The sequence below is a fragment of the Macrotis lagotis genome, chromosome 1, assembly GCF_037893015.1.
Source record: "Macrotis lagotis isolate mMagLag1 chromosome 1, bilby.v1.9.chrom.fasta, whole genome shotgun sequence".
Lineage (NCBI taxonomy): Eukaryota > Metazoa > Chordata > Mammalia > Peramelemorphia > Peramelidae > Macrotis > Macrotis lagotis.
In genome coordinates this window covers 801,350,728-801,368,801 of record NC_133658.1, presented here as the reverse complement: position 1 = coordinate 801,368,801, position 18,074 = coordinate 801,350,728, and the positions used below count along the sequence as shown (strand labels likewise).

At 37.1% G+C, this 18,074-nt stretch overlaps 1 protein-coding gene and 1 long non-coding RNA gene across 2 annotated transcripts in view; one reads left to right on the top strand and one right to left on the bottom strand.

Moving 5' to 3' along the window:
* Positions 1–4,795: 4,795 nt before the first annotated feature.
* Positions 4,796–18,074, bottom strand: part of LOC141488611 (2-acylglycerol O-acyltransferase 2-like) — a 33,988-nt gene continuing 20,709 nt past the window's right edge. The window contains exons 3-6 of the mRNA XM_074188840.1: positions 16,284–16,488; positions 11,447–11,621; positions 6,908–7,107; positions 4,796–5,031 (exon numbers count right to left, since the gene is read on the bottom strand). Of these exons, the coding sequence (XP_074044941.1) occupies positions 4,877–5,031; positions 6,908–7,107; positions 11,447–11,621; positions 16,284–16,488 (735 nt within the window). The 3' untranslated portion in view covers positions 4,796–4,876. The remainder of the gene's footprint in view (positions 5,032–6,907; positions 7,108–11,446; positions 11,622–16,283; positions 16,489–18,074) is intronic.
* On the top strand, positions 4,894–11,501 carry LOC141488616 (uncharacterized). The gene is made up of 3 exons (XR_012468736.1): positions 4,894–5,058; positions 10,552–10,631; positions 11,302–11,501. It is a non-coding gene; the product is annotated as an uncharacterized LOC141488616 (long non-coding RNA).

The window sequence follows — 18,074 nt, the reverse complement described above, 5'->3', positions numbered from 1 at the left end:
ATCTCATAAGCCAATTTCCTAGAATAAGTTAATTCCAAGAAGATAGCTAGCATAAAGGAAAGCAATTACTTCATGTCAGACTCATAGGTTTAGTTGAAGAGAAAGCAGAGGGCCCTTAGATAAAGTCAAAGATATATAAACTTGATAGCTGAACAGGGATTTAGAATGGTAAAAAATTAGAAACTGAGGGGACACTCATCATTTGGGAAATGGCTGAATGAGTTAAGGTATATGATTGTGATGGATTGCTACAAAAAATGATGAGGGGGATAGTTTAAGAAAAACATGGGAAAACATATATAAATTGAACTAGGAGATCATTGTATATATTAACATCTATATTATGCCATGATCAACTGTGAATGACTTATCTACTCTAATTAATACAATGATCCAATAAAATTCAAAAGGATTTATGATAAAAAATGTTGTCCACTTTCAGAGAAAGAACTGATGAACTCTGACTGTAAATTAAAATATAGTTTTCTTTATTTTTATTGCTTGGGGAGGCATGGCATGACTACTATAGACATGTGTTTTGCATGATTTCACTTATATAATTAATATTATATTGCTTGCTTTCTCAGTGGAGGAGGGGAAATAGGAAGAGAATCAGGAACTAAAATTTTTAAATGTTAAAAATAAATAATAATTATTTGTAAATAAATAGATAAATAAAATAAAATATATAATCCAATCCAACTCTTTTATTTTATAGATGGAGAAACAGGGTCAAAGAAGGGAAGAGAGTTGTCCATGGTCTTACAGGCTGTAAATTCATGGTATCTGCAGTTTATTGGTCCCAAGGAATGTGAAGAAAGTGAGTGTCTTGTTGAAATCTCATGGGAATAGTGTGGAGGCTAAACAAGTTCATGCTAAGACTAGAGAACAAAAAGCAATGAAGATGGATATCTCAGCTAAGGATGGACTTTGGGGGAGCTTCTCTGAGACCTGGAGTCAACTTTACCACTTTCTGTAAGATTCCTTTTTTTCAAATTTTGACATAATTTTATTTATTTATATTTATAGGAAAGGCCAAATACATGAATAAGGCATAAGGGAGAATGAGATAGGTTCAGAGGACTGATCCAGGCAATGTGCTATAAGAATTATCAGACTACTAATGTGTGGTAATGGGGGGGGGGGAGAAGGGGCAGAAAAGTGGAGAGGAGAGAGTGAGAGCAGTTTTTTTTGCAAGCGAACTTTAATTTATTATTACTATTATTACAATAACTTTGTTAAAACAGTAAACATAAACCCCTCCCCACCAAGAAGATAAACCTCAAGAATAGTAAGAGAGAAAAAAAATGTACTTCAGTGTGTTCAGATTACAATGGCTCGTCTCTGGGACACTTTCTTTATCATAAGTCCACCAGAGAAGTTGCTTCAATATTTTTCTCACATTTGCTATTACTAGCTGTACCTCCACTCTATTCCTCCCCACTCTCATTTATTCTATTCTCTCTCTCCTTTCATCCTGGCCCTGTCCAAAAGTGTGTTGTATCTGAGTACCCTCTTCCATGATCTTCCCTCTCTTCTATCACCTATTCCCCTCTTCACTCCCCCCATTCCCCTTTAACCCATCCCTTTCTTCTCATTTTTCTCTAGGGTAAGACAGATTTCCTCACCCTATTAAGTATGTATGTATGTTATTTCCTCTCTGGGCCATTTCTGATGAGAATGAAGGCTCACTCATTCCCCCTTGCCTTCCCCCTTCCACTCCATTGAAAAAGCTTTTTCTTGACTCTTATGTGAAATTTCTTAGCTTCTTCTTCATCTTTTTTCCTTCCTCTCAGTACTTTATCACCCATTAACTCCATCTTTTTACCATAATATACCATTATATTCCACTCCTTCCTATGTCCTGTCTATATATGTTCCTTCTAATAGTTCTTATAAATGAGAAAGTTCATATGAGTTATCAATATCTTCTTCCCATGCAGAAATAAAAACAATACAAATTTCTGCAGTCTTCCCTGACACCCTTACCACCCTTCTGTAAAATTCTTCCACATTCTCCAAGTCAGCCTCAATTTCAGTTTCCTTTTTTCACATCTGCCAGGGAGAAAGGGAGAAGTACACTCCTGTGTCACCAGGTACAAGAGTAGAACTAAGATGGAACTTCTTGGGGACCTGCAACTTACTTTGCAAAGCATCAATTGAGATTACATCTTCTTTATCAGGGACCATGCTGGGACCCATAGTTCAATATCATTAAATTCCTCATAGTTAGTCCTTCTCTTCCACCCCCTCTATGGTTCACCTGAGTCCTATACTTGGAGATCAAACTTTCTGTTCAGCTCTGATTGTTTCAATAGGAAAGTTTGAAAGTCCCCTGTTTCATTGAAAGTCCATCTTTCCCCCCCAAAGAGGATGTTCAGTTTTTCTGAGTAGTTGATTCTCAGTTGTAAACCAAGATCTTTTGCCTTCCGGAATATTATATTCTAATCCCTATGAGCCCTTAATGTACATGCTGTCAGATCCTGTGTGATCCTGACTATGGAGCCCCAGTAGCTGAATTGTTTGTTTCTGGCAGCTTTTAGAATTTTCTCTCTGATTTGGGAGTTTTGGAATTTGGCTATAATATTCCTGGAAGTTTTTCTTTTGGGATCTCTTTCAGGAGGTAACTGGTGAATTCCCTCAATTTCTATTTTACCCTCTGCTTTTAGGATCTCAGGGCAATTTTGCTGTATTATTTCTTGAAAAATGAAGTCTAGGCTCTTTTCCTGACTGTGGCTTTCAGATAGCCTGATAATTTTTAAATTATTTCTTCTGGATCTGCTTTCAAGGTTGGTTGTTTTTCCATTGAGATATTTCAGATTTTCTTCTAATTTTTGTTTTTTTTTTTTGTTTTTGGAAGTTTTATTTCTTCCTGATTTTTTTTTTAGGTTTTTGCAAGGCAAATGGGGTTAAGTGGCTTGCCCAAGGCCACACAGCTAAGTAATTATTAAGTGTCTGAGACCGGATTTGAACCCAGGTACTCCTGACTCCAGGGCTGGTTGCGCAACCTAGCTGCCCCTTCCTGATTTCTGGCAAAGTCATCAGCTTCCTTTAGTTCCATTCTGCATTTAAAGGAGTTATTTTCTTCAGAGAGCTTTTTTATCTCCTTTTCCAGCTGGCCAATTCTGCTTTTTAAGGCATTCTTTTCCTTATTTCCCTTTGGTTTTGCTTTTTCCATTAGGCCTAAACTGGTTTTTAACATATTATTTTCTTCAGTATTTTTTTTTGTATGTCTTTCACCAAGCTGTTGATTTGTTTTTCATGATTTTTCTGCATTGCTCTCATTTCTTCTCCCAATTTTTCCTCCCCCTCCTTTAAAGTGCTTTACAAAGTTTTTTTTTGAGTTCATCCATAGCCTGAGCCCATTTTCTATTTTTCTTGGAGGTTTTGGATTCAGAAGCTTCATTTTTGTCATCATCTGAATATGTGTTTTGATTTTCCCTGAGACTAAAGTAATTCTCTATGGTCAGATTCTTCTTTTTCTGTTAATTACTCATTTCCTCAGCCCAAGACAAATTTACAGCACTTCCAAGGCTTTGGGGTTTTTTGGGGGGACACCCCACTGGGACATTTATTCCTCCAAGGTCTTATGCTCTCTTGCCTGTGCTTTGATATGTAGATGACCACCTCACTTTGCTCTGCCTTGGAGCTGTAAGGAAACATCCTGCTTGGCTATCTTAGTATGGAAGCCCAAACTACAATCTGGATCTGAGTGTAGGTGAACAGCAGAGTCCTACCCTGAGGGAGAATAGAGAAATTTCTGCTGTCTTCCCTGACCCCTTTACCATCTGTGGACTTTGCTCTAGGGGTGCAGGCTTCTTTTTCCAGATTCTCACTGCAGGTTCTGCGGCCAGTGCTCCCTCACTCCACACTCATTCTGGTATGGCAGAATTCTCTCTCCACCCCTTTAAGCTGCTTTGGGGCTGTGTTGCCACCGGGGATTTTTCTGACTCCTGGGTCCTGGTGAAACACACCTTTTCCCTGGAACTTTTAAATTATCTTGGACTGGGAAAATGTATCTCTCAGTCTTTCTGTGGGTTCTACCCCTCTAAATTTTGGCTAGAGTCATAATTTGTTGGCTTTTGAAGTTTTGGGGGAAAGGAGTTCCTGGGAAATTCTGCCTTCATGCTACCATCTTGGCTCCACCCCCTTCTGTAAAATTCTTCCACATTCTCCAAATCTCAGCTTCAATTTCAGTTTCCTTTTTTCACATCTGCCAGGGAGAAAGGGAGAAGTACATTCCTGTGTCACCAGGTGCAAGAGTAGAAGAACTAAGGCAGAACTTCTTGGGGACCTGTGACTTACTTTGCATAGCATCAATTGAGATTGCATCTCCTTTATGGGGGACCATGCTGGGACCCATAGGCAGGGATGGAGCTTGAGGATCAGGTCAACTAGGGCTAATTCTATAGCATTGAAATTAAAGCAGAAAAAGATGACTCATGCCCTCTTACATCTTTAATCCTGGACTCCTCACCTCCCTCCAAAGAACAACTGAATTTTTCCTGATTACTAATTGATTACTTTTCACATCAAGAATCATAGATTTGAACATGTATAAAGTTAATGAAATGCCATGCCCACCTTTGCTGGTTGCCTCTAGCACAAAAGTTGCTAGTTAAGGATCATAGAAATATAGAATTAAAGATTTGGAACCAGAATAGTCAACACAATCCTTCAGGTCCAAACCCCTTGATTTATAGATGAAGAATTGGGCTACAGAGAGTTAAGTGATTTTTTTTTTCAGTCAAACGAGTAAGCATCTGATATGAGATTTGAACCAAGGATAGGACCCCAACCTTCAAGTTCAGTGTCTTTTGTGGTGTCACCCAAAGGCAGGAGCAGGGCAGAGAGAAAGAATATGGGAAGTGGCAGCTCATTGGAACTTCAGGTGCTGCTCTGGGGTAATGTTGTATTTGGTCTTGTGGGCTTCAAAGAGACTGCACAGTTCTGTTATATAATGTTGGTGCAGATGATCAACTTCCTCTTGGGTTGGGTTGGTATTTTGCTTCACATCAATTGGCTTCCCTACTGTAAGACACAAAGCAGGGGTAGAAGGTAAGAAGGCTTCTATATAAACAGAGATTCAATGACTGGGAAAACTTTGGAAATTAATTTGACATTGGTACCAAAAATTATATGAGACCTGTAGGACATAGAAATTGGATCTCAGTTTCCCTGTCTGCCAAATGGAATGAATCAAATGATATACCAAGACCTTATATTATCCCTAAATCTCATGAGTGCTTAGTCCTTGAACTCTCAGGGTTAGGGTCACTGGATGCCTAGGGGTAGAGTGGGTGATGGGGATAAGGTTCAGAGGAGAGAACTCACCTCTGTCACCATTTAACACAGCAGATTCAGCCAGGAAAGCAATTCCCTTAAAGGCATAATGAAATGGAGGCCACTATATCATAGAATCATAGGTTTAGAACTGGAAAGGGACCTTAGAAATCACTAAATCTGGCTGTCTTATTTTATAGACAAGGAAACTGAGTCCCAGAGATGCTAAGGGACTTGTCTGGGATGTCATAGCTAGTAAGTATGTGAAGTAGGATTTGAATCTATGCCCTCCTGACTCCAAGTCTAGTAGGTACTGCTCCACTCTGACCCAACTATCTGATTCTTTTCTTCCTCCAGAACCCCTTCAATGACCTATCAAATATTTTCTCTGCCTAAACCTCTGATGAACCCCATTTGTTGATGAAGGGTCAAATGTAGATGGACTTGGGGATTCTGAAATCAGGACCTGATTGTACTCAAACTTCTTCCTCCCATAGCCTTAAAGAGAAATTTTCTCTCTGACTTAGAAAGATCATTCCCTTCCCCTCCCTCTCTTCTCTTTTCAGACGGCTTTAGAAATAAAAATAATTTAAATAATATATCATTAATTAAAAAATACATCTCTACAACAAATGAAAAAGTTATGGGTAACAATGTCAAGGATTGTAACACTTTAAAGAAATTTTGTTCTGAAAAACAACTCTACATTATATCTGTACATTACTGTATCTACAAATAATATTATTGTTATAGTTAGTGCTTTAACAGTGGAACATATAACAACTGCAAAAGATTTTATTGTCAAACATCTTATTGTCAGATTTTTATTGTGTGTTTAAGATTTATTTGTTACAAAATTATGAGGAAGGAGGGACTCTCTCTTTCCCCCCTTTTCCCCTTGACCAAAGGAAAACTTTGTGCCCAAGATGATAGCTTCTACATTGGAAGCTGAGAGACATGAAGCACACTGAAGACAATGAGCATGGGCAGCTTCAGGTTTCCCCAAGATACCAATTTTCAGAATCCCAAAGACAGATATATCAAAGAAGAACTTCATAAGGCTTCCACAAAAGAAGAAAGGAGCTATGATGACCTTTTAGTTGTCTCATTTTGAGTTCATTCTCCCCAGAGGCCTTGTGTATGCCCAGAGAGAATGTGTGTCACAGATTTGGGGGTAGGAAGGCTTTTGTACCAACTGTTGTTACTATACCAACCTAGTAAATACCAGTTTCTAATACTTAATTAGTTTCAATGGGCTAACTTATAATCAAAGGGAGAGGAGCACATCAGATTGGGGCTCATGAGCAAAATACTAAAATCCATGCCCAGCTCCTTAGTGTTGTCCATAAAACCTTAAAGAGAGGATTTCTTTCCTGCTCGCTGAGGACCCAACCAAATAATCTGAGTGGAGGTTGGAAGACTTATCATAGAGTGGGTACTGCATTATGATTGTAGGTCTTTCTCGGTTTGGGAGTTCCTAAGAAAGGCATCTTTTAGGCCATCAAAAGAGTCTGGGTATCAGGGGCCATGCTGGGACCCATAGGCAGGGATGGAACTTGAGGATCAGATCAACTAGGGCTCATTCTATAGCCATTCCACTTCCTTGGGCATCCTGGGACCTTACCCACAGTGGTGATAGGATGGCAGTAGGGAAGCAAGCCAAATTTGTCCTGGAAGATCCCTTGGCCATGGAAGAGAGGGAGGGGGAAGCCCATGATCTTCTGCAATCTGTTCTGGATTGAGCGTAGCCAGGACCCCTGGCAATTGTCTAGTTGGTCAAAGATTTCATTCTCCCCAAAGGAGAACATAGGTACAATTGCTGCCCTAGAGAGACACAGATGAGAAAGGGAAGGGGTGAGAAAATGGTCATGCCTGGGTGCTTCGATATAGGGAGGTTCAGCACCTAGGCCTTTTTGAGGGAGTTTTGGTTAATGGTCAAGCAAGGAAGAACATAAGCATTTATATACACGATTCACAAATATTTCATTTGATCCCCACTATAACCCTGGTACTCAGGTGCTGTTACAATCCCCATTTCACAAATAATGAAAGTGAGGCACAGAGACATTGTCTTACTGGGATCACATATCTGCTAAGTACATGAGTCAGGATTTGGATTCAGGTCTTCCTTACTCCACATTCAACTCTCTTTCATTAAGCTATCTGACTGACACAACTTTTTGCCCAAATCAACAATGAAACAGCCCCTGCCCTCAAAGAGTATATATTCCTTGAGGTTTGGAAGTAGTGCATAGCTGGTGAATCTCCTAGGGTTCAGTTTAGCTCTCCCTGGTCACTTCAGCACTGAAGGACTGTGGAGTGATGTAGCAATTCCTTGGTCCTCATGATGAAGAGACTCCTTGCTAAAGACATAGTCAGCCTCATGAGCCTCCCTCCACCTCATGAGAAGGCACTGCATTAAAAGAGACCAGATAGGAATCCAGGAAAAGCTTTCTTCTCTCCTGAGGACAAATTCCCCATTTTATGTGGAAAGAAACTTTTCTCTGAAACTTCCTGGGGCAGGAGGTGTGTGTGTGGGAACAATGGTAGCTGTGATAGCTCATGTGCTATCTGGGTGAGCCAGAAATGAAATAAGAAGACTGATTGCCACTTCTGTTTGAATTTCCTTGCCTAAACCTAATTTCTTCCCCCTCCTCCCAACCAACGCCTACCAAATAATCATCTTGGAATAGACATTTCCAACTTGGGTTACCTTGCAGGAGGCATTTTTGAAATTATCACAATACTTCTGGCTTTCCAGAAGATATGGACTCTGATGGAGTTGTCTGGACAGCTCAAAGACGAAGTGAATGGGAAATGACTACTCAACACCACCAACTGTCTCATGTTTTAATATCTGAAGCTTCTACTTCCTTAGATATTATAATAGAAGTTACAAGTTACTATACCATGTGTCAAGTCTTTTTCAATGTGTCCTTGGGAGTCCTGTGTTTTAAGAATTTCTTTTTTCTGGAGGAAATAAATAGCTGACCTTTACTTTACTTTAGATCACTACAGCCTACACTGGGTATCTACCAGATTCCTTTTGGAGAGACCCTAGACTTGTGCCATATCCAAGCTTTAGGTGATTTCCTCAAAGTCCACCAGGGTGGTGCTACAAAAAGCCAACAAGAAAGCACATGACTCATCTCTTTAGAGGCCAAACCTCTTCTCTTAACCTGCCCAGGACTGAATATGGTACCTTAATAATTCCCTAATCCCATGGGGCTGGAGCCAATTTGGTTTCACATAAAATTTATATAAATCTAAAATAATAGAATTTTGATTGAGGAGGTCCTAGTAACTGGGGGCAGTAGGCTAGACTTCTTGAAGGAGGTGGTCCTTGAGTTGAGCCTTGAGAAAGATAGAGATTTTGTAAAGCAAAATAAATGCTCAATCATCTTCTTTATCCTAGGGAAGAGAAGGGGCAGGGTTGGGGAGATATCTAGGTGTTTCTCTGAGAAGTAATCATCTAGCCTCTACTGAGGACAGGGAAGAAATGTGATGTATCCTACTCTTTCTGTGTAAAGTGTCCTAGCTGATCCTATTGGATCAGCTTGATGGGAAGGACTGGATTATTTTCTGATTTTGTACCTCCAGAGTCAATTATAAGACTTGGGAGATATGTGGTAGGTACTTAAAACTGTTTGTTGAACTGAAATGAAACTTGTGTATTCCATTTCTTTGGGGTTCATAGTCCTTCATTACTTGACTTCTGCCTTTCTGATCTTCTTAACCCTTCACCATCCCTCAATCTCCACATACTCTTGGATCCATTGACACTGATCTCCTGACTGTTTCTCAAACAAAACATCTCTCAGCTCTGGGTCTTTCCCCCTTTCTTTTCCCTATGCCTAGAATGCTCTTTCCTCATCTCTGCCTCCTGGCTTATTTTGAGTCCCAGATAAAATACCATTTTTTTACAGGAAATCTTTCTACTCCTCCTTAGTACTACTACCTTCATTGTATTGATTATTTCCTATTTATCCTATCTACATTTTGTTTGGGCACATTTGTTTGCATCCTCCATCAGTTGTGACCTCCTTGAAAGTTAAGACTATCTGGCACATAGTAGACATTTAATAAATGTTTATCAACTGAGATCATGTATCGGTATTAGGTCAAATCTCTTCCCACCAAAACATAACCTTTGCTGTTAAGGACACTGTCCTTAACATGTATTTGTACTTGTTTTCCAATCAGTTATTCTCTTTTTTGTTTCTTTGTTGGCTCTGGAAGAGAGAGTGAGGCTGGTTACTTTGCACAGCCTCTCTGTGCTCTCTCTCACTTCAGTTCACTTGAGTGTCATTTCATCACTTTCCAGATGTCACATTTCTTTTTGAGAATGAAGTATAAACAATATAATTACATTGTTGACTCACACTGATCTTGCGATTGATTGAGGTCCCATAACTTCTGTCTATTCGTATTTTCTCCATTTTTCTTGTAAACCTGATTTTTTTAACTGAAATGTAAAAATTTACATTTATCCATACCGAATTTATTTTATTTCATTTGGTCCATTTTTGAAAATATTTGAAAATATTTTTTTTGAAATTTTGAAAATATTTGAAATATTTGAATTTGAAAATATTTGAAAATACCTTTTGGAATTTGAATTTGAAAATATTTGAAAATACCTTTTGGAATGACAATTCTGTTTTTCAACATGTTCCTTGCCTTTTGACTCATGAAAGCAACATCTCAAAGACAGCTATGTTTTTCTATCTGAATAATAGAAGAAATATTATCAAAAGTCCTTTATAATGGGGCAGTTAGGTGACACAGTAGATAGAGCACTGGCCTTGGAGCCAGGAGGACCTGAGTTCAAATCTGATTTCAGATACACACTTAATACTTACTTAGCTGTGTGACTTTGGGCAAGTTACTTAACCCCATTGCCTTATAAAAAAAAAAGATAAGTCCATTATAGATAAATACATATGTGTATGTATATATATGTGTAAAAATATTTATGTATATATATATATATATATGTATATGAAATAACTTTGTTTACAACAATCCTTTTACCAATGGACCTGATAATATAGATAAGGATAAGAAGGGTCTCATAGATTCCAACCCAAGTTCAGAGGAGAAGGACTGGATCTCTCTGCAGTGAATAATGAATTTACTCCATATGGAACATTCTTCTCCACTGTCCTCCATGTCTTCAGGATATTGCCTAATGCTCTAAGATCTCAGAGCAAAGATATGGAAATAGAAATAAATGGTACCTTCTCTACAAATTGATTATTACCCTAGAATTTCTGGGAAATGAGGAAACTGAAGCATCACCAAACATGCCAGAAGTAAGACTCATCCTACATAAAGAGAGATAAATGGTAAGTCATTTTTCTATTGCCATACTTTGAACTGGCACAAATATTGTTTTCTGGGGGTCAGCAGATATATGGATTGGGGAATTCCATAGCTTAGTTAAGAAAGCACTGAGAGGATCAGTAGTTGTGTCCTTAGTCTCACCATGCATGGTTGTTTAATAAGTTTTTCTAGGATATTTAAGTTTAACTTTTCATTTTCTTGGATTACCACAAAAAATCACGCATTTAGAAAGCATTTTCTGATGAAAGGAGAGGTAAGTCAACAAGAGAAATCAATCCCTTCTGTCCTCTAAAACCTCCCACATATCCTAAATTAAGTCACTAACAATCTCCCCCCAAATAAATATAATCTGTACTGGTACTGGGTCAGACATATCTCCATCAAACTATAATGTCTTAACAATAGGCTGAATGTCACCAAAATTCCCCAGGTATTTGAGAGTTGTCATGTGGAAGACTTGTTTTGTTTGTTTCCAGAGGGGAGAAATAGGAGCAATGACTGACCAGAAGCTGTATAGAGACAAATTTAAGAAAATTTAGATATGCTAAGAAAAACATTAACTATCAGAGCTATGGCCTAGGGAGTTAGTGGGTGCATTCACAAAAAGGCGTCAAGTAGAGGCTGTATGACTACTTGTAAGGTATGTTATAAAAAGATTTCTTTTAAGTCTAGACTGGACTACATGATTGCTGCCACCTTCTTCCACATCAGTGAAAATAAGTGTTCTCTTCATCAAAATTTAACATCAAAATATAATTGATTCTGGCCTTAGAGTGGTTGAAAACCCAAGAATGGATCCTGCCAAGATGGCCCTTACCCATGAATTAAGGCAAGTTTAACAAATCCTTTCCGGTTCTTCAGTAGCAGTTTATAGTCTCCAGGATGGGAATCCAAAGTCTCCTTGGCTCCTCCCACAGTAATAACCAGCAAGTTTCCTCCCTCCTTCTTGCTCATCAGGTGTGAGACACATTCCTTGTCTGATGATACCAGCCCTAGTACAGTTGGGGGGGGGGGGGAGGGAGGAAGACAGAGACAAAGACAGGAACGTCTCAGATGATGGTAATGCTCAAGTATGAATGGGCTTAGCTTGTCACTTCCCCTAGAGGAAGGTGCAAATAAGGAGAAGATTCAGCATTACCCAATCAATGCAGAGTGGAGTAAATGAGGAGGAGATAATGCATATCCCAAAGGCAAGTATAGTAATAAATTTCTGATGTTTTCTTCATTATCCAAGTCACGAAGGTATAGTAGAAAGAGCAAAAGATTTGGAATCAGGAGCTGTTTAGCCACTTTTTCTCAATCTCATTTTCCATCTTTGTAAAATGGAATTATTTGTATGAATTACCTGCCCCATGGGAAATGTATGAAAGTGCTTGAAACATTATAGTCCACCTGGACAGAAGTTGTAAGGAACTTCAATTATCCAGTCTTCTGTTGGTGTTTCTCTCTCTCTCTCTCTCTCTCTCTCTCTCTCTCTCTCTCTCTCTCTCTCTCTCTCTCTCTCTCTCCCCCCCCCCCTTCCAGTGATCCTCTATTACCTATATGAAGAAACACCAATTTCTCTATTTAAAGCTATTTGCACCTTGGCCCCACCCAACATTTCCAGACTATCTCTGTCTCTGCTTCCCAACAAAGTTAACTACTCCCTAAGTTTTGTTAGTGATTATTTCATCCTTTGAAAGGTGTAGGAATAAATAAAATAGGAGTTGATTTTATGAAAAAACAATAAAGTAAATAAATCATTAGTTAATATTATTTTTTAAAAAGGGAGAAGAAAACAAATCACTAGTATTAAAAATGAAAAGTGGAAAAAAAACAATAATGAAGATGAAATTAAATTATAAGAAGTTATTTTGCTCAATTACATGCCAATAAATATAACAATCTGAGTGATATGGAAGAATATTTACAAAAATATAAACTTCCTAGGCTAACAAAAGAAGGAAACAGAATATCTAAATATACTTTGAGCAGGCCATAAATGAGCTTTCTTAGTTAAAAGGGTATTAGAATCAGATGGTTTTACAAGTGAATTCTACCAAAAATTTTGAGATCAACTATTCTTAAATCAACTATAAAGGACCTAAAAAGGAAAATGCTGTATACATCAAGAGAAAGAACTGATAAATAGAAGCATTTATAGTATGGTTTTACATACACACATACACATGTATGTATATACATATAGAAAACATATGTGTATAGAAGAAATATATGTAAAATAATATATAACAACTATATACTATATATGCATATGCAAATAGATATATGATAGATATAGATATATTTATATATAACAATAGCCTTCTCTAGGCAGGAGACAGGAAGGGAGGGATAAAACAAAAAGTACACAGCAGAAAACAAAAGAAAATGAGAAAGAGTCATAGAAAAGCAGGATAACTTTGAAAATAATGTGTAGTATTTATTAAATAATTTTTTTAAAAAGTGTGAAATGGAAATTTATGATTTTATATAAAATCCTCTTTTTATGTTATTCATTTTGTCTTTTTACATTTAGGTTAAAATGAATAAATAAAAAAAGTTGGAGGAACCTATAATATTATTCTGAATCTGATTCTCACTATTAGGAAGAAAGTTGCTTCTGGGATGGAAATGATGGACCTCTGAACAAAATGACAGTGCCATCTTAGCATTTGATGAAGGAGAAAAAACATGGATATGATTTGACATGCATACTAGAATTTAAGAAAACAATTTTCAGAGTTTGGAGGAAAGATAGTTAGGATTCCAGTGGTATAAATGATTTGGAGGGAGGAAAAAGGAAGGTAGATGCTCAAGAGTAAAATTCTGAAGCCACAAGAGAAAGAAGAAGAAGGGAAATGGAAGAAGATACATGGGAAGTCAGCAACCAACTTTGATTTAAAAAAAAACAGTACAGAAGAAGGAAGTGATCAATAGCAGGAAACTGAAGATGAATGTTACAATGAAGCATATTCCGGTAACAATTGTATGAGAAATACTGGGCTAAGGTGAGCAAAGAAAATCAAGAAAAAATGGATTTTAAAATGATGTTGGCAGAGAAAGGAGGATAAAAGAAGGAATAGAGCCTCTGCTTGTGGGTGAATTGAATGATGATAACTGATAATAAAGAGAAGATGATAGCACTGATAAATTCTGAATTGGTTTCTGTTTTCTCCACCAAGGAATATGACCTTTACACTGATTGTGACATAGTAAAAATGACTGACAGGGAGCTGATAGCCAAGACAAACAAGGAGACAGTAAAAAGACACCTCATTCCTCTTGAATTCAAGTTAACAAGCCCAGGTGAATTGTACCCTTAAGTACTAGAAGAACTGATAGATGAGATGGTTGAATTGTTTTTGGTGATATCTGAAAGAGCACTGGAAAATAGGAGAGGCAGCATGAAATAAGAGGATAAATATCACAAATTTCAAAAAAGAAAAAAGATCTAAATCACCCAAGTATAGGTCATGAATATTGCTTTGATTCTGGCAAAATTCCAAGCCAGGTCATGAAAAAGATGCTTGGCAACATTTAGGGAGAGAAATAGTGATTACAAAGACCAAGCATGGTTTCATCAATAATAGGTCATACCAAAATATCCTCATGTCCTTTTTTTGTTTTTGTTTTTGTTTTTTGCAAGTTAATAGAGTTAAGTGACTTCTTGTTCCTTTTTGATAGAAGTACTAGTAGAGTACTAGGAGATAAGTAGAATGTTGTGGAGATCTAGATTTTAGCAAAGCTTTTGATAAAATATTTCTTATTATTCTTTGGGAGAGATGGAGAACTATGGATTAGTCAATAATGCAATCAGATGTTGATGGACAGACTCAAAGAGTTGTTGTTAATGGTTTAGTGTCAATGTGGCAGAATGTCTCCCAGGGGAGGATATGTTCTTGGTCCATGTCCTTAAACATTTGTATCAATAGCTTAGATGAAGATACAATTGAATTTGAAGATAATATAAAAAATTGACAGAGAGAGCTAATGCAGTAGATGATAGAGTCAGGAACTAAAAGAATCTTGAAAAACTAGAGTACTGAGTCACCTTAAGCAAGGTGAAATTCAATGGCAATAAAGTCTTTCATGTGAATAAAGTCAACTCCAAGATGAGAAAAGAACAGATAGAGAGTTGTTCTGCAAAATATCTTGAGTTTTAAAGGACTGTAAGCTCAATATGAATTAGAAGTAAAAAAAAAAGGTTTAACTGAATTAAGAGAAAACCATTATCAAAAAGTCATTTAACTGTTCTTTATATCCTTTGACCCAGCAATATATTTACTAGGCCCATACCCCACAGAGAACAAAGAAAGAAGAAAAAGACCCATTTGTATAAAAATATTTATAGTAGCAAAAAAATAACCTGATGATTACTATAGGGATGAATATCTATTGGGGAATAACTAAATAAATTATGGTATATGAATATAAAGAAATATTGTGTCAAAAGAAATGATGAAATGTACAGTTTTAGAGGAAACTGTGAAAGACTTTTAGGAACTGATGCAAGGTGAGATGGACAGAAGCAGACCAACTTATACAATTACATTAAAAAAAAACCTTTGAAAGATTTTAGAACCTGATCAATGCAATGGTAAGTTGCAAGTTTGAAGGTCTGAAGATGAGATATGCCATCCATATTCTGCCAGAAAGATGATGGACTTAAAATGTTAATGGATGAGATATGAGACGCTACCAAATGGGAAGATGTATTTAGCTGGGTTGTGCATCCATATTTCTTTTAAATTGTTCAGTTATAATGGGTGAGGGGATTGGAAGGGTGCGAGAAATTAAATGCTACACAACATAGATGGAGACAAGAGATTGTCATATCTTCATGAAAGTGAAAGTTTCCAAAAGGTAAATATTCTGTATCTTCTCTCATCTGTATCACCCTCAAAGAGTTTGGTACAGTGAACAAGAACATGAATTTGGATTCAGAAGACTTAGGTTTGAATCCTAATTCTGCTGCTCAAATATCTTTTTGACATTAGCAGAATCAAATTTCTTCTACTGATTTCAGTTTCCTCACATATAAACTTGGAATGTAAAGTAGGTGATCTCTGACATGATTCTACTTTTAAGTTCTGTGGTCTGAAGGTCATGCAAATTTTGACAACTCTGAGTTTCCTAGATTTATGACTTCAGAGGTCGCTGATTTTATAGATGAGGAGACTGGGGTCAAAGAGGTTAGGTTACATTGCCTAAGGCCTCACAGATAACAAATGGCAGAGTAAATATTTAAACCTGAGTCACTTTCATTTCTAAGATCCACTTACTTGCTCAATGTTTCTGACTTCAGGAGTCCAGTTAAATGTCTCCCAACTCTTACATGATTTGATTCTCTTCCATCTAACCACAATACCCACCCATCAGACCCCTTTCCCTTTGGTGAAGAAGTAAGACCTATTTGCTGTTTTCCTTTAATTACTATTTCTCCTAATTTAATCCTATATGGGTAGGGTGAAAATAGGGAGATAGAAAGGGTGGCTAGGTGGTGCAGTGGATAGAGTACTGGCCCTGGAGTCAAGAGTACTTGAGTTCAAATCTGACCTCAAATACTTAATAATTACCTAGCTGTGTGGCCTTGGGCAAGCCACTTAACCCCATTGCCTTGCAAAAAAAAAAAAAAAAAAAGATAGGGAGATAGGGTAGAAGAAGACACATACCCATACTCATAACAATGTCTCTGAAGAAAGGAAGTCGTAACCAAAATGTTAACATCATCAGGTGGGAACGGATCCCAGGAAACATAGAAGAAAAATTGGTGGCTTCAGTACAGAAGTTGGTGAAGGCTCCAGTAGCCAGAATGCCATGAGGGTGGAAGCCAGCAATATAGTTCTGGGTTGGATCCAATTCTGCTGTCTTGATGAGCTGAGGAGATATCAAACATTTGAGCAATTAACATCTTCCCCATTCCAATGACTTCATAAACTTCACATTGTAGAATTCCCCAGGTTGGCTGATGAATCCCACTTTAATCCTGACATGAAGACTGGAACTTGGAAAACATCATTGAAGAGGCAGTTATAACACCAGGTTGAGTTGGAATTATAATAATATCATTGACTTAGATTTATATATTTATAGTTATGGGACAGATATTTATTTTCTATACACAAAATAAATGTTAAAAGAATCAAAAGACTAAAAGCACAGATGACAAGACAAGCAAACAGAATTCACCTCAGTTTTGCACTATAGAAATAGCTCTGTTTCATGTCTTCTGCCAATTCAAACCAAAATTAGAGCCCATCCTCCAGTTAGTGCTCACTTACTTCAATGAAGAAATTTTCTTTGCATATAGTTCCATCTGACAGCTGAACTTACAAGGTAATCTTCAAGACTTTTTTGGACTGTTCTTTAAGATTTCAATAATTCCTGCTCATTGGGGAATGGCTTAGAAAACTGTGGTATATGTATGTCATGGAACACTATTGTTCTATTAGAAAACAGGAGGGAAGGGAATTTGGGGAAGCCTGGATGGATTTACGTGAATTGATGCTGAGTGAGATGAGCAGAACCAGAAAAACATTGTACACCCTAACAGCAACATGGGGGCGATGATCAACCTTGATGGACACGCTTATTTAATCAGTGTAACAATCAGGGACAATTTGGGGCTGTCTGCAATGGAGAATACCATCTGTATCCAGATAAAGAACCATGGAGTTTGAACAAAGTCCAAGGACTATTTCCTTTAATCTAGAAAAAAACTGATCTCTTATTGTCTGATCTTGCTATCTCTTATACTTTATGTTTCTTCTTTAAGGATATGATTTCTCTCTCATCACATTCAATTTGAATCAATGTACAACATGGAAACAATGTAAAGACTGACAAATTGCCTTCTGTAGGGGGTGGGGGGGAGGAAAGTAGGATTAGGGGAAAATTGTATAACTCAAAATAAATAAAATCTTTAATGGAAAAAATAATTCTTGCTCAATCTAAGTCTTTTTTTTATTATCAGAAATGCATGAAAGTTATCTATACTATTAAAAATCCATTCTCCCTATAAGCCTATTACTTTTTGTAATATTATGTTCCATGATCTTTTTATCTTTGACATGAGTACTTTGGATTTTGGTTAAGATATTCCTAGGACTTTTTTTGGGGGGTCCTTTCAGGGATAGTTTTTGAGGAGTTCTAGTTATCTCTACCATCTTGTTCTAATAGATTTAGGCAGTTTTCATTTATGATTTCTTGAAATATATTTCTGGGATTTTAAAATGGTTTTTTTAGGAATCTAATTATGCTTAATTTGTCTATTCTTAATCTGTTTCCAGGTCTGTGGTTTTTGAAATCAAGTATCCTATGATTTTGTATTACTATTACTTGCTGTTATTGATTCCTTTGGTTTATTCCAGTACTGAGAAGTCTGTTTATTGAGTAAGTTTACCACTCTCTCTTTTATGCTATGGATTCTCCTAATAGTTCTTTCCAAAATTCATAGGTACAAC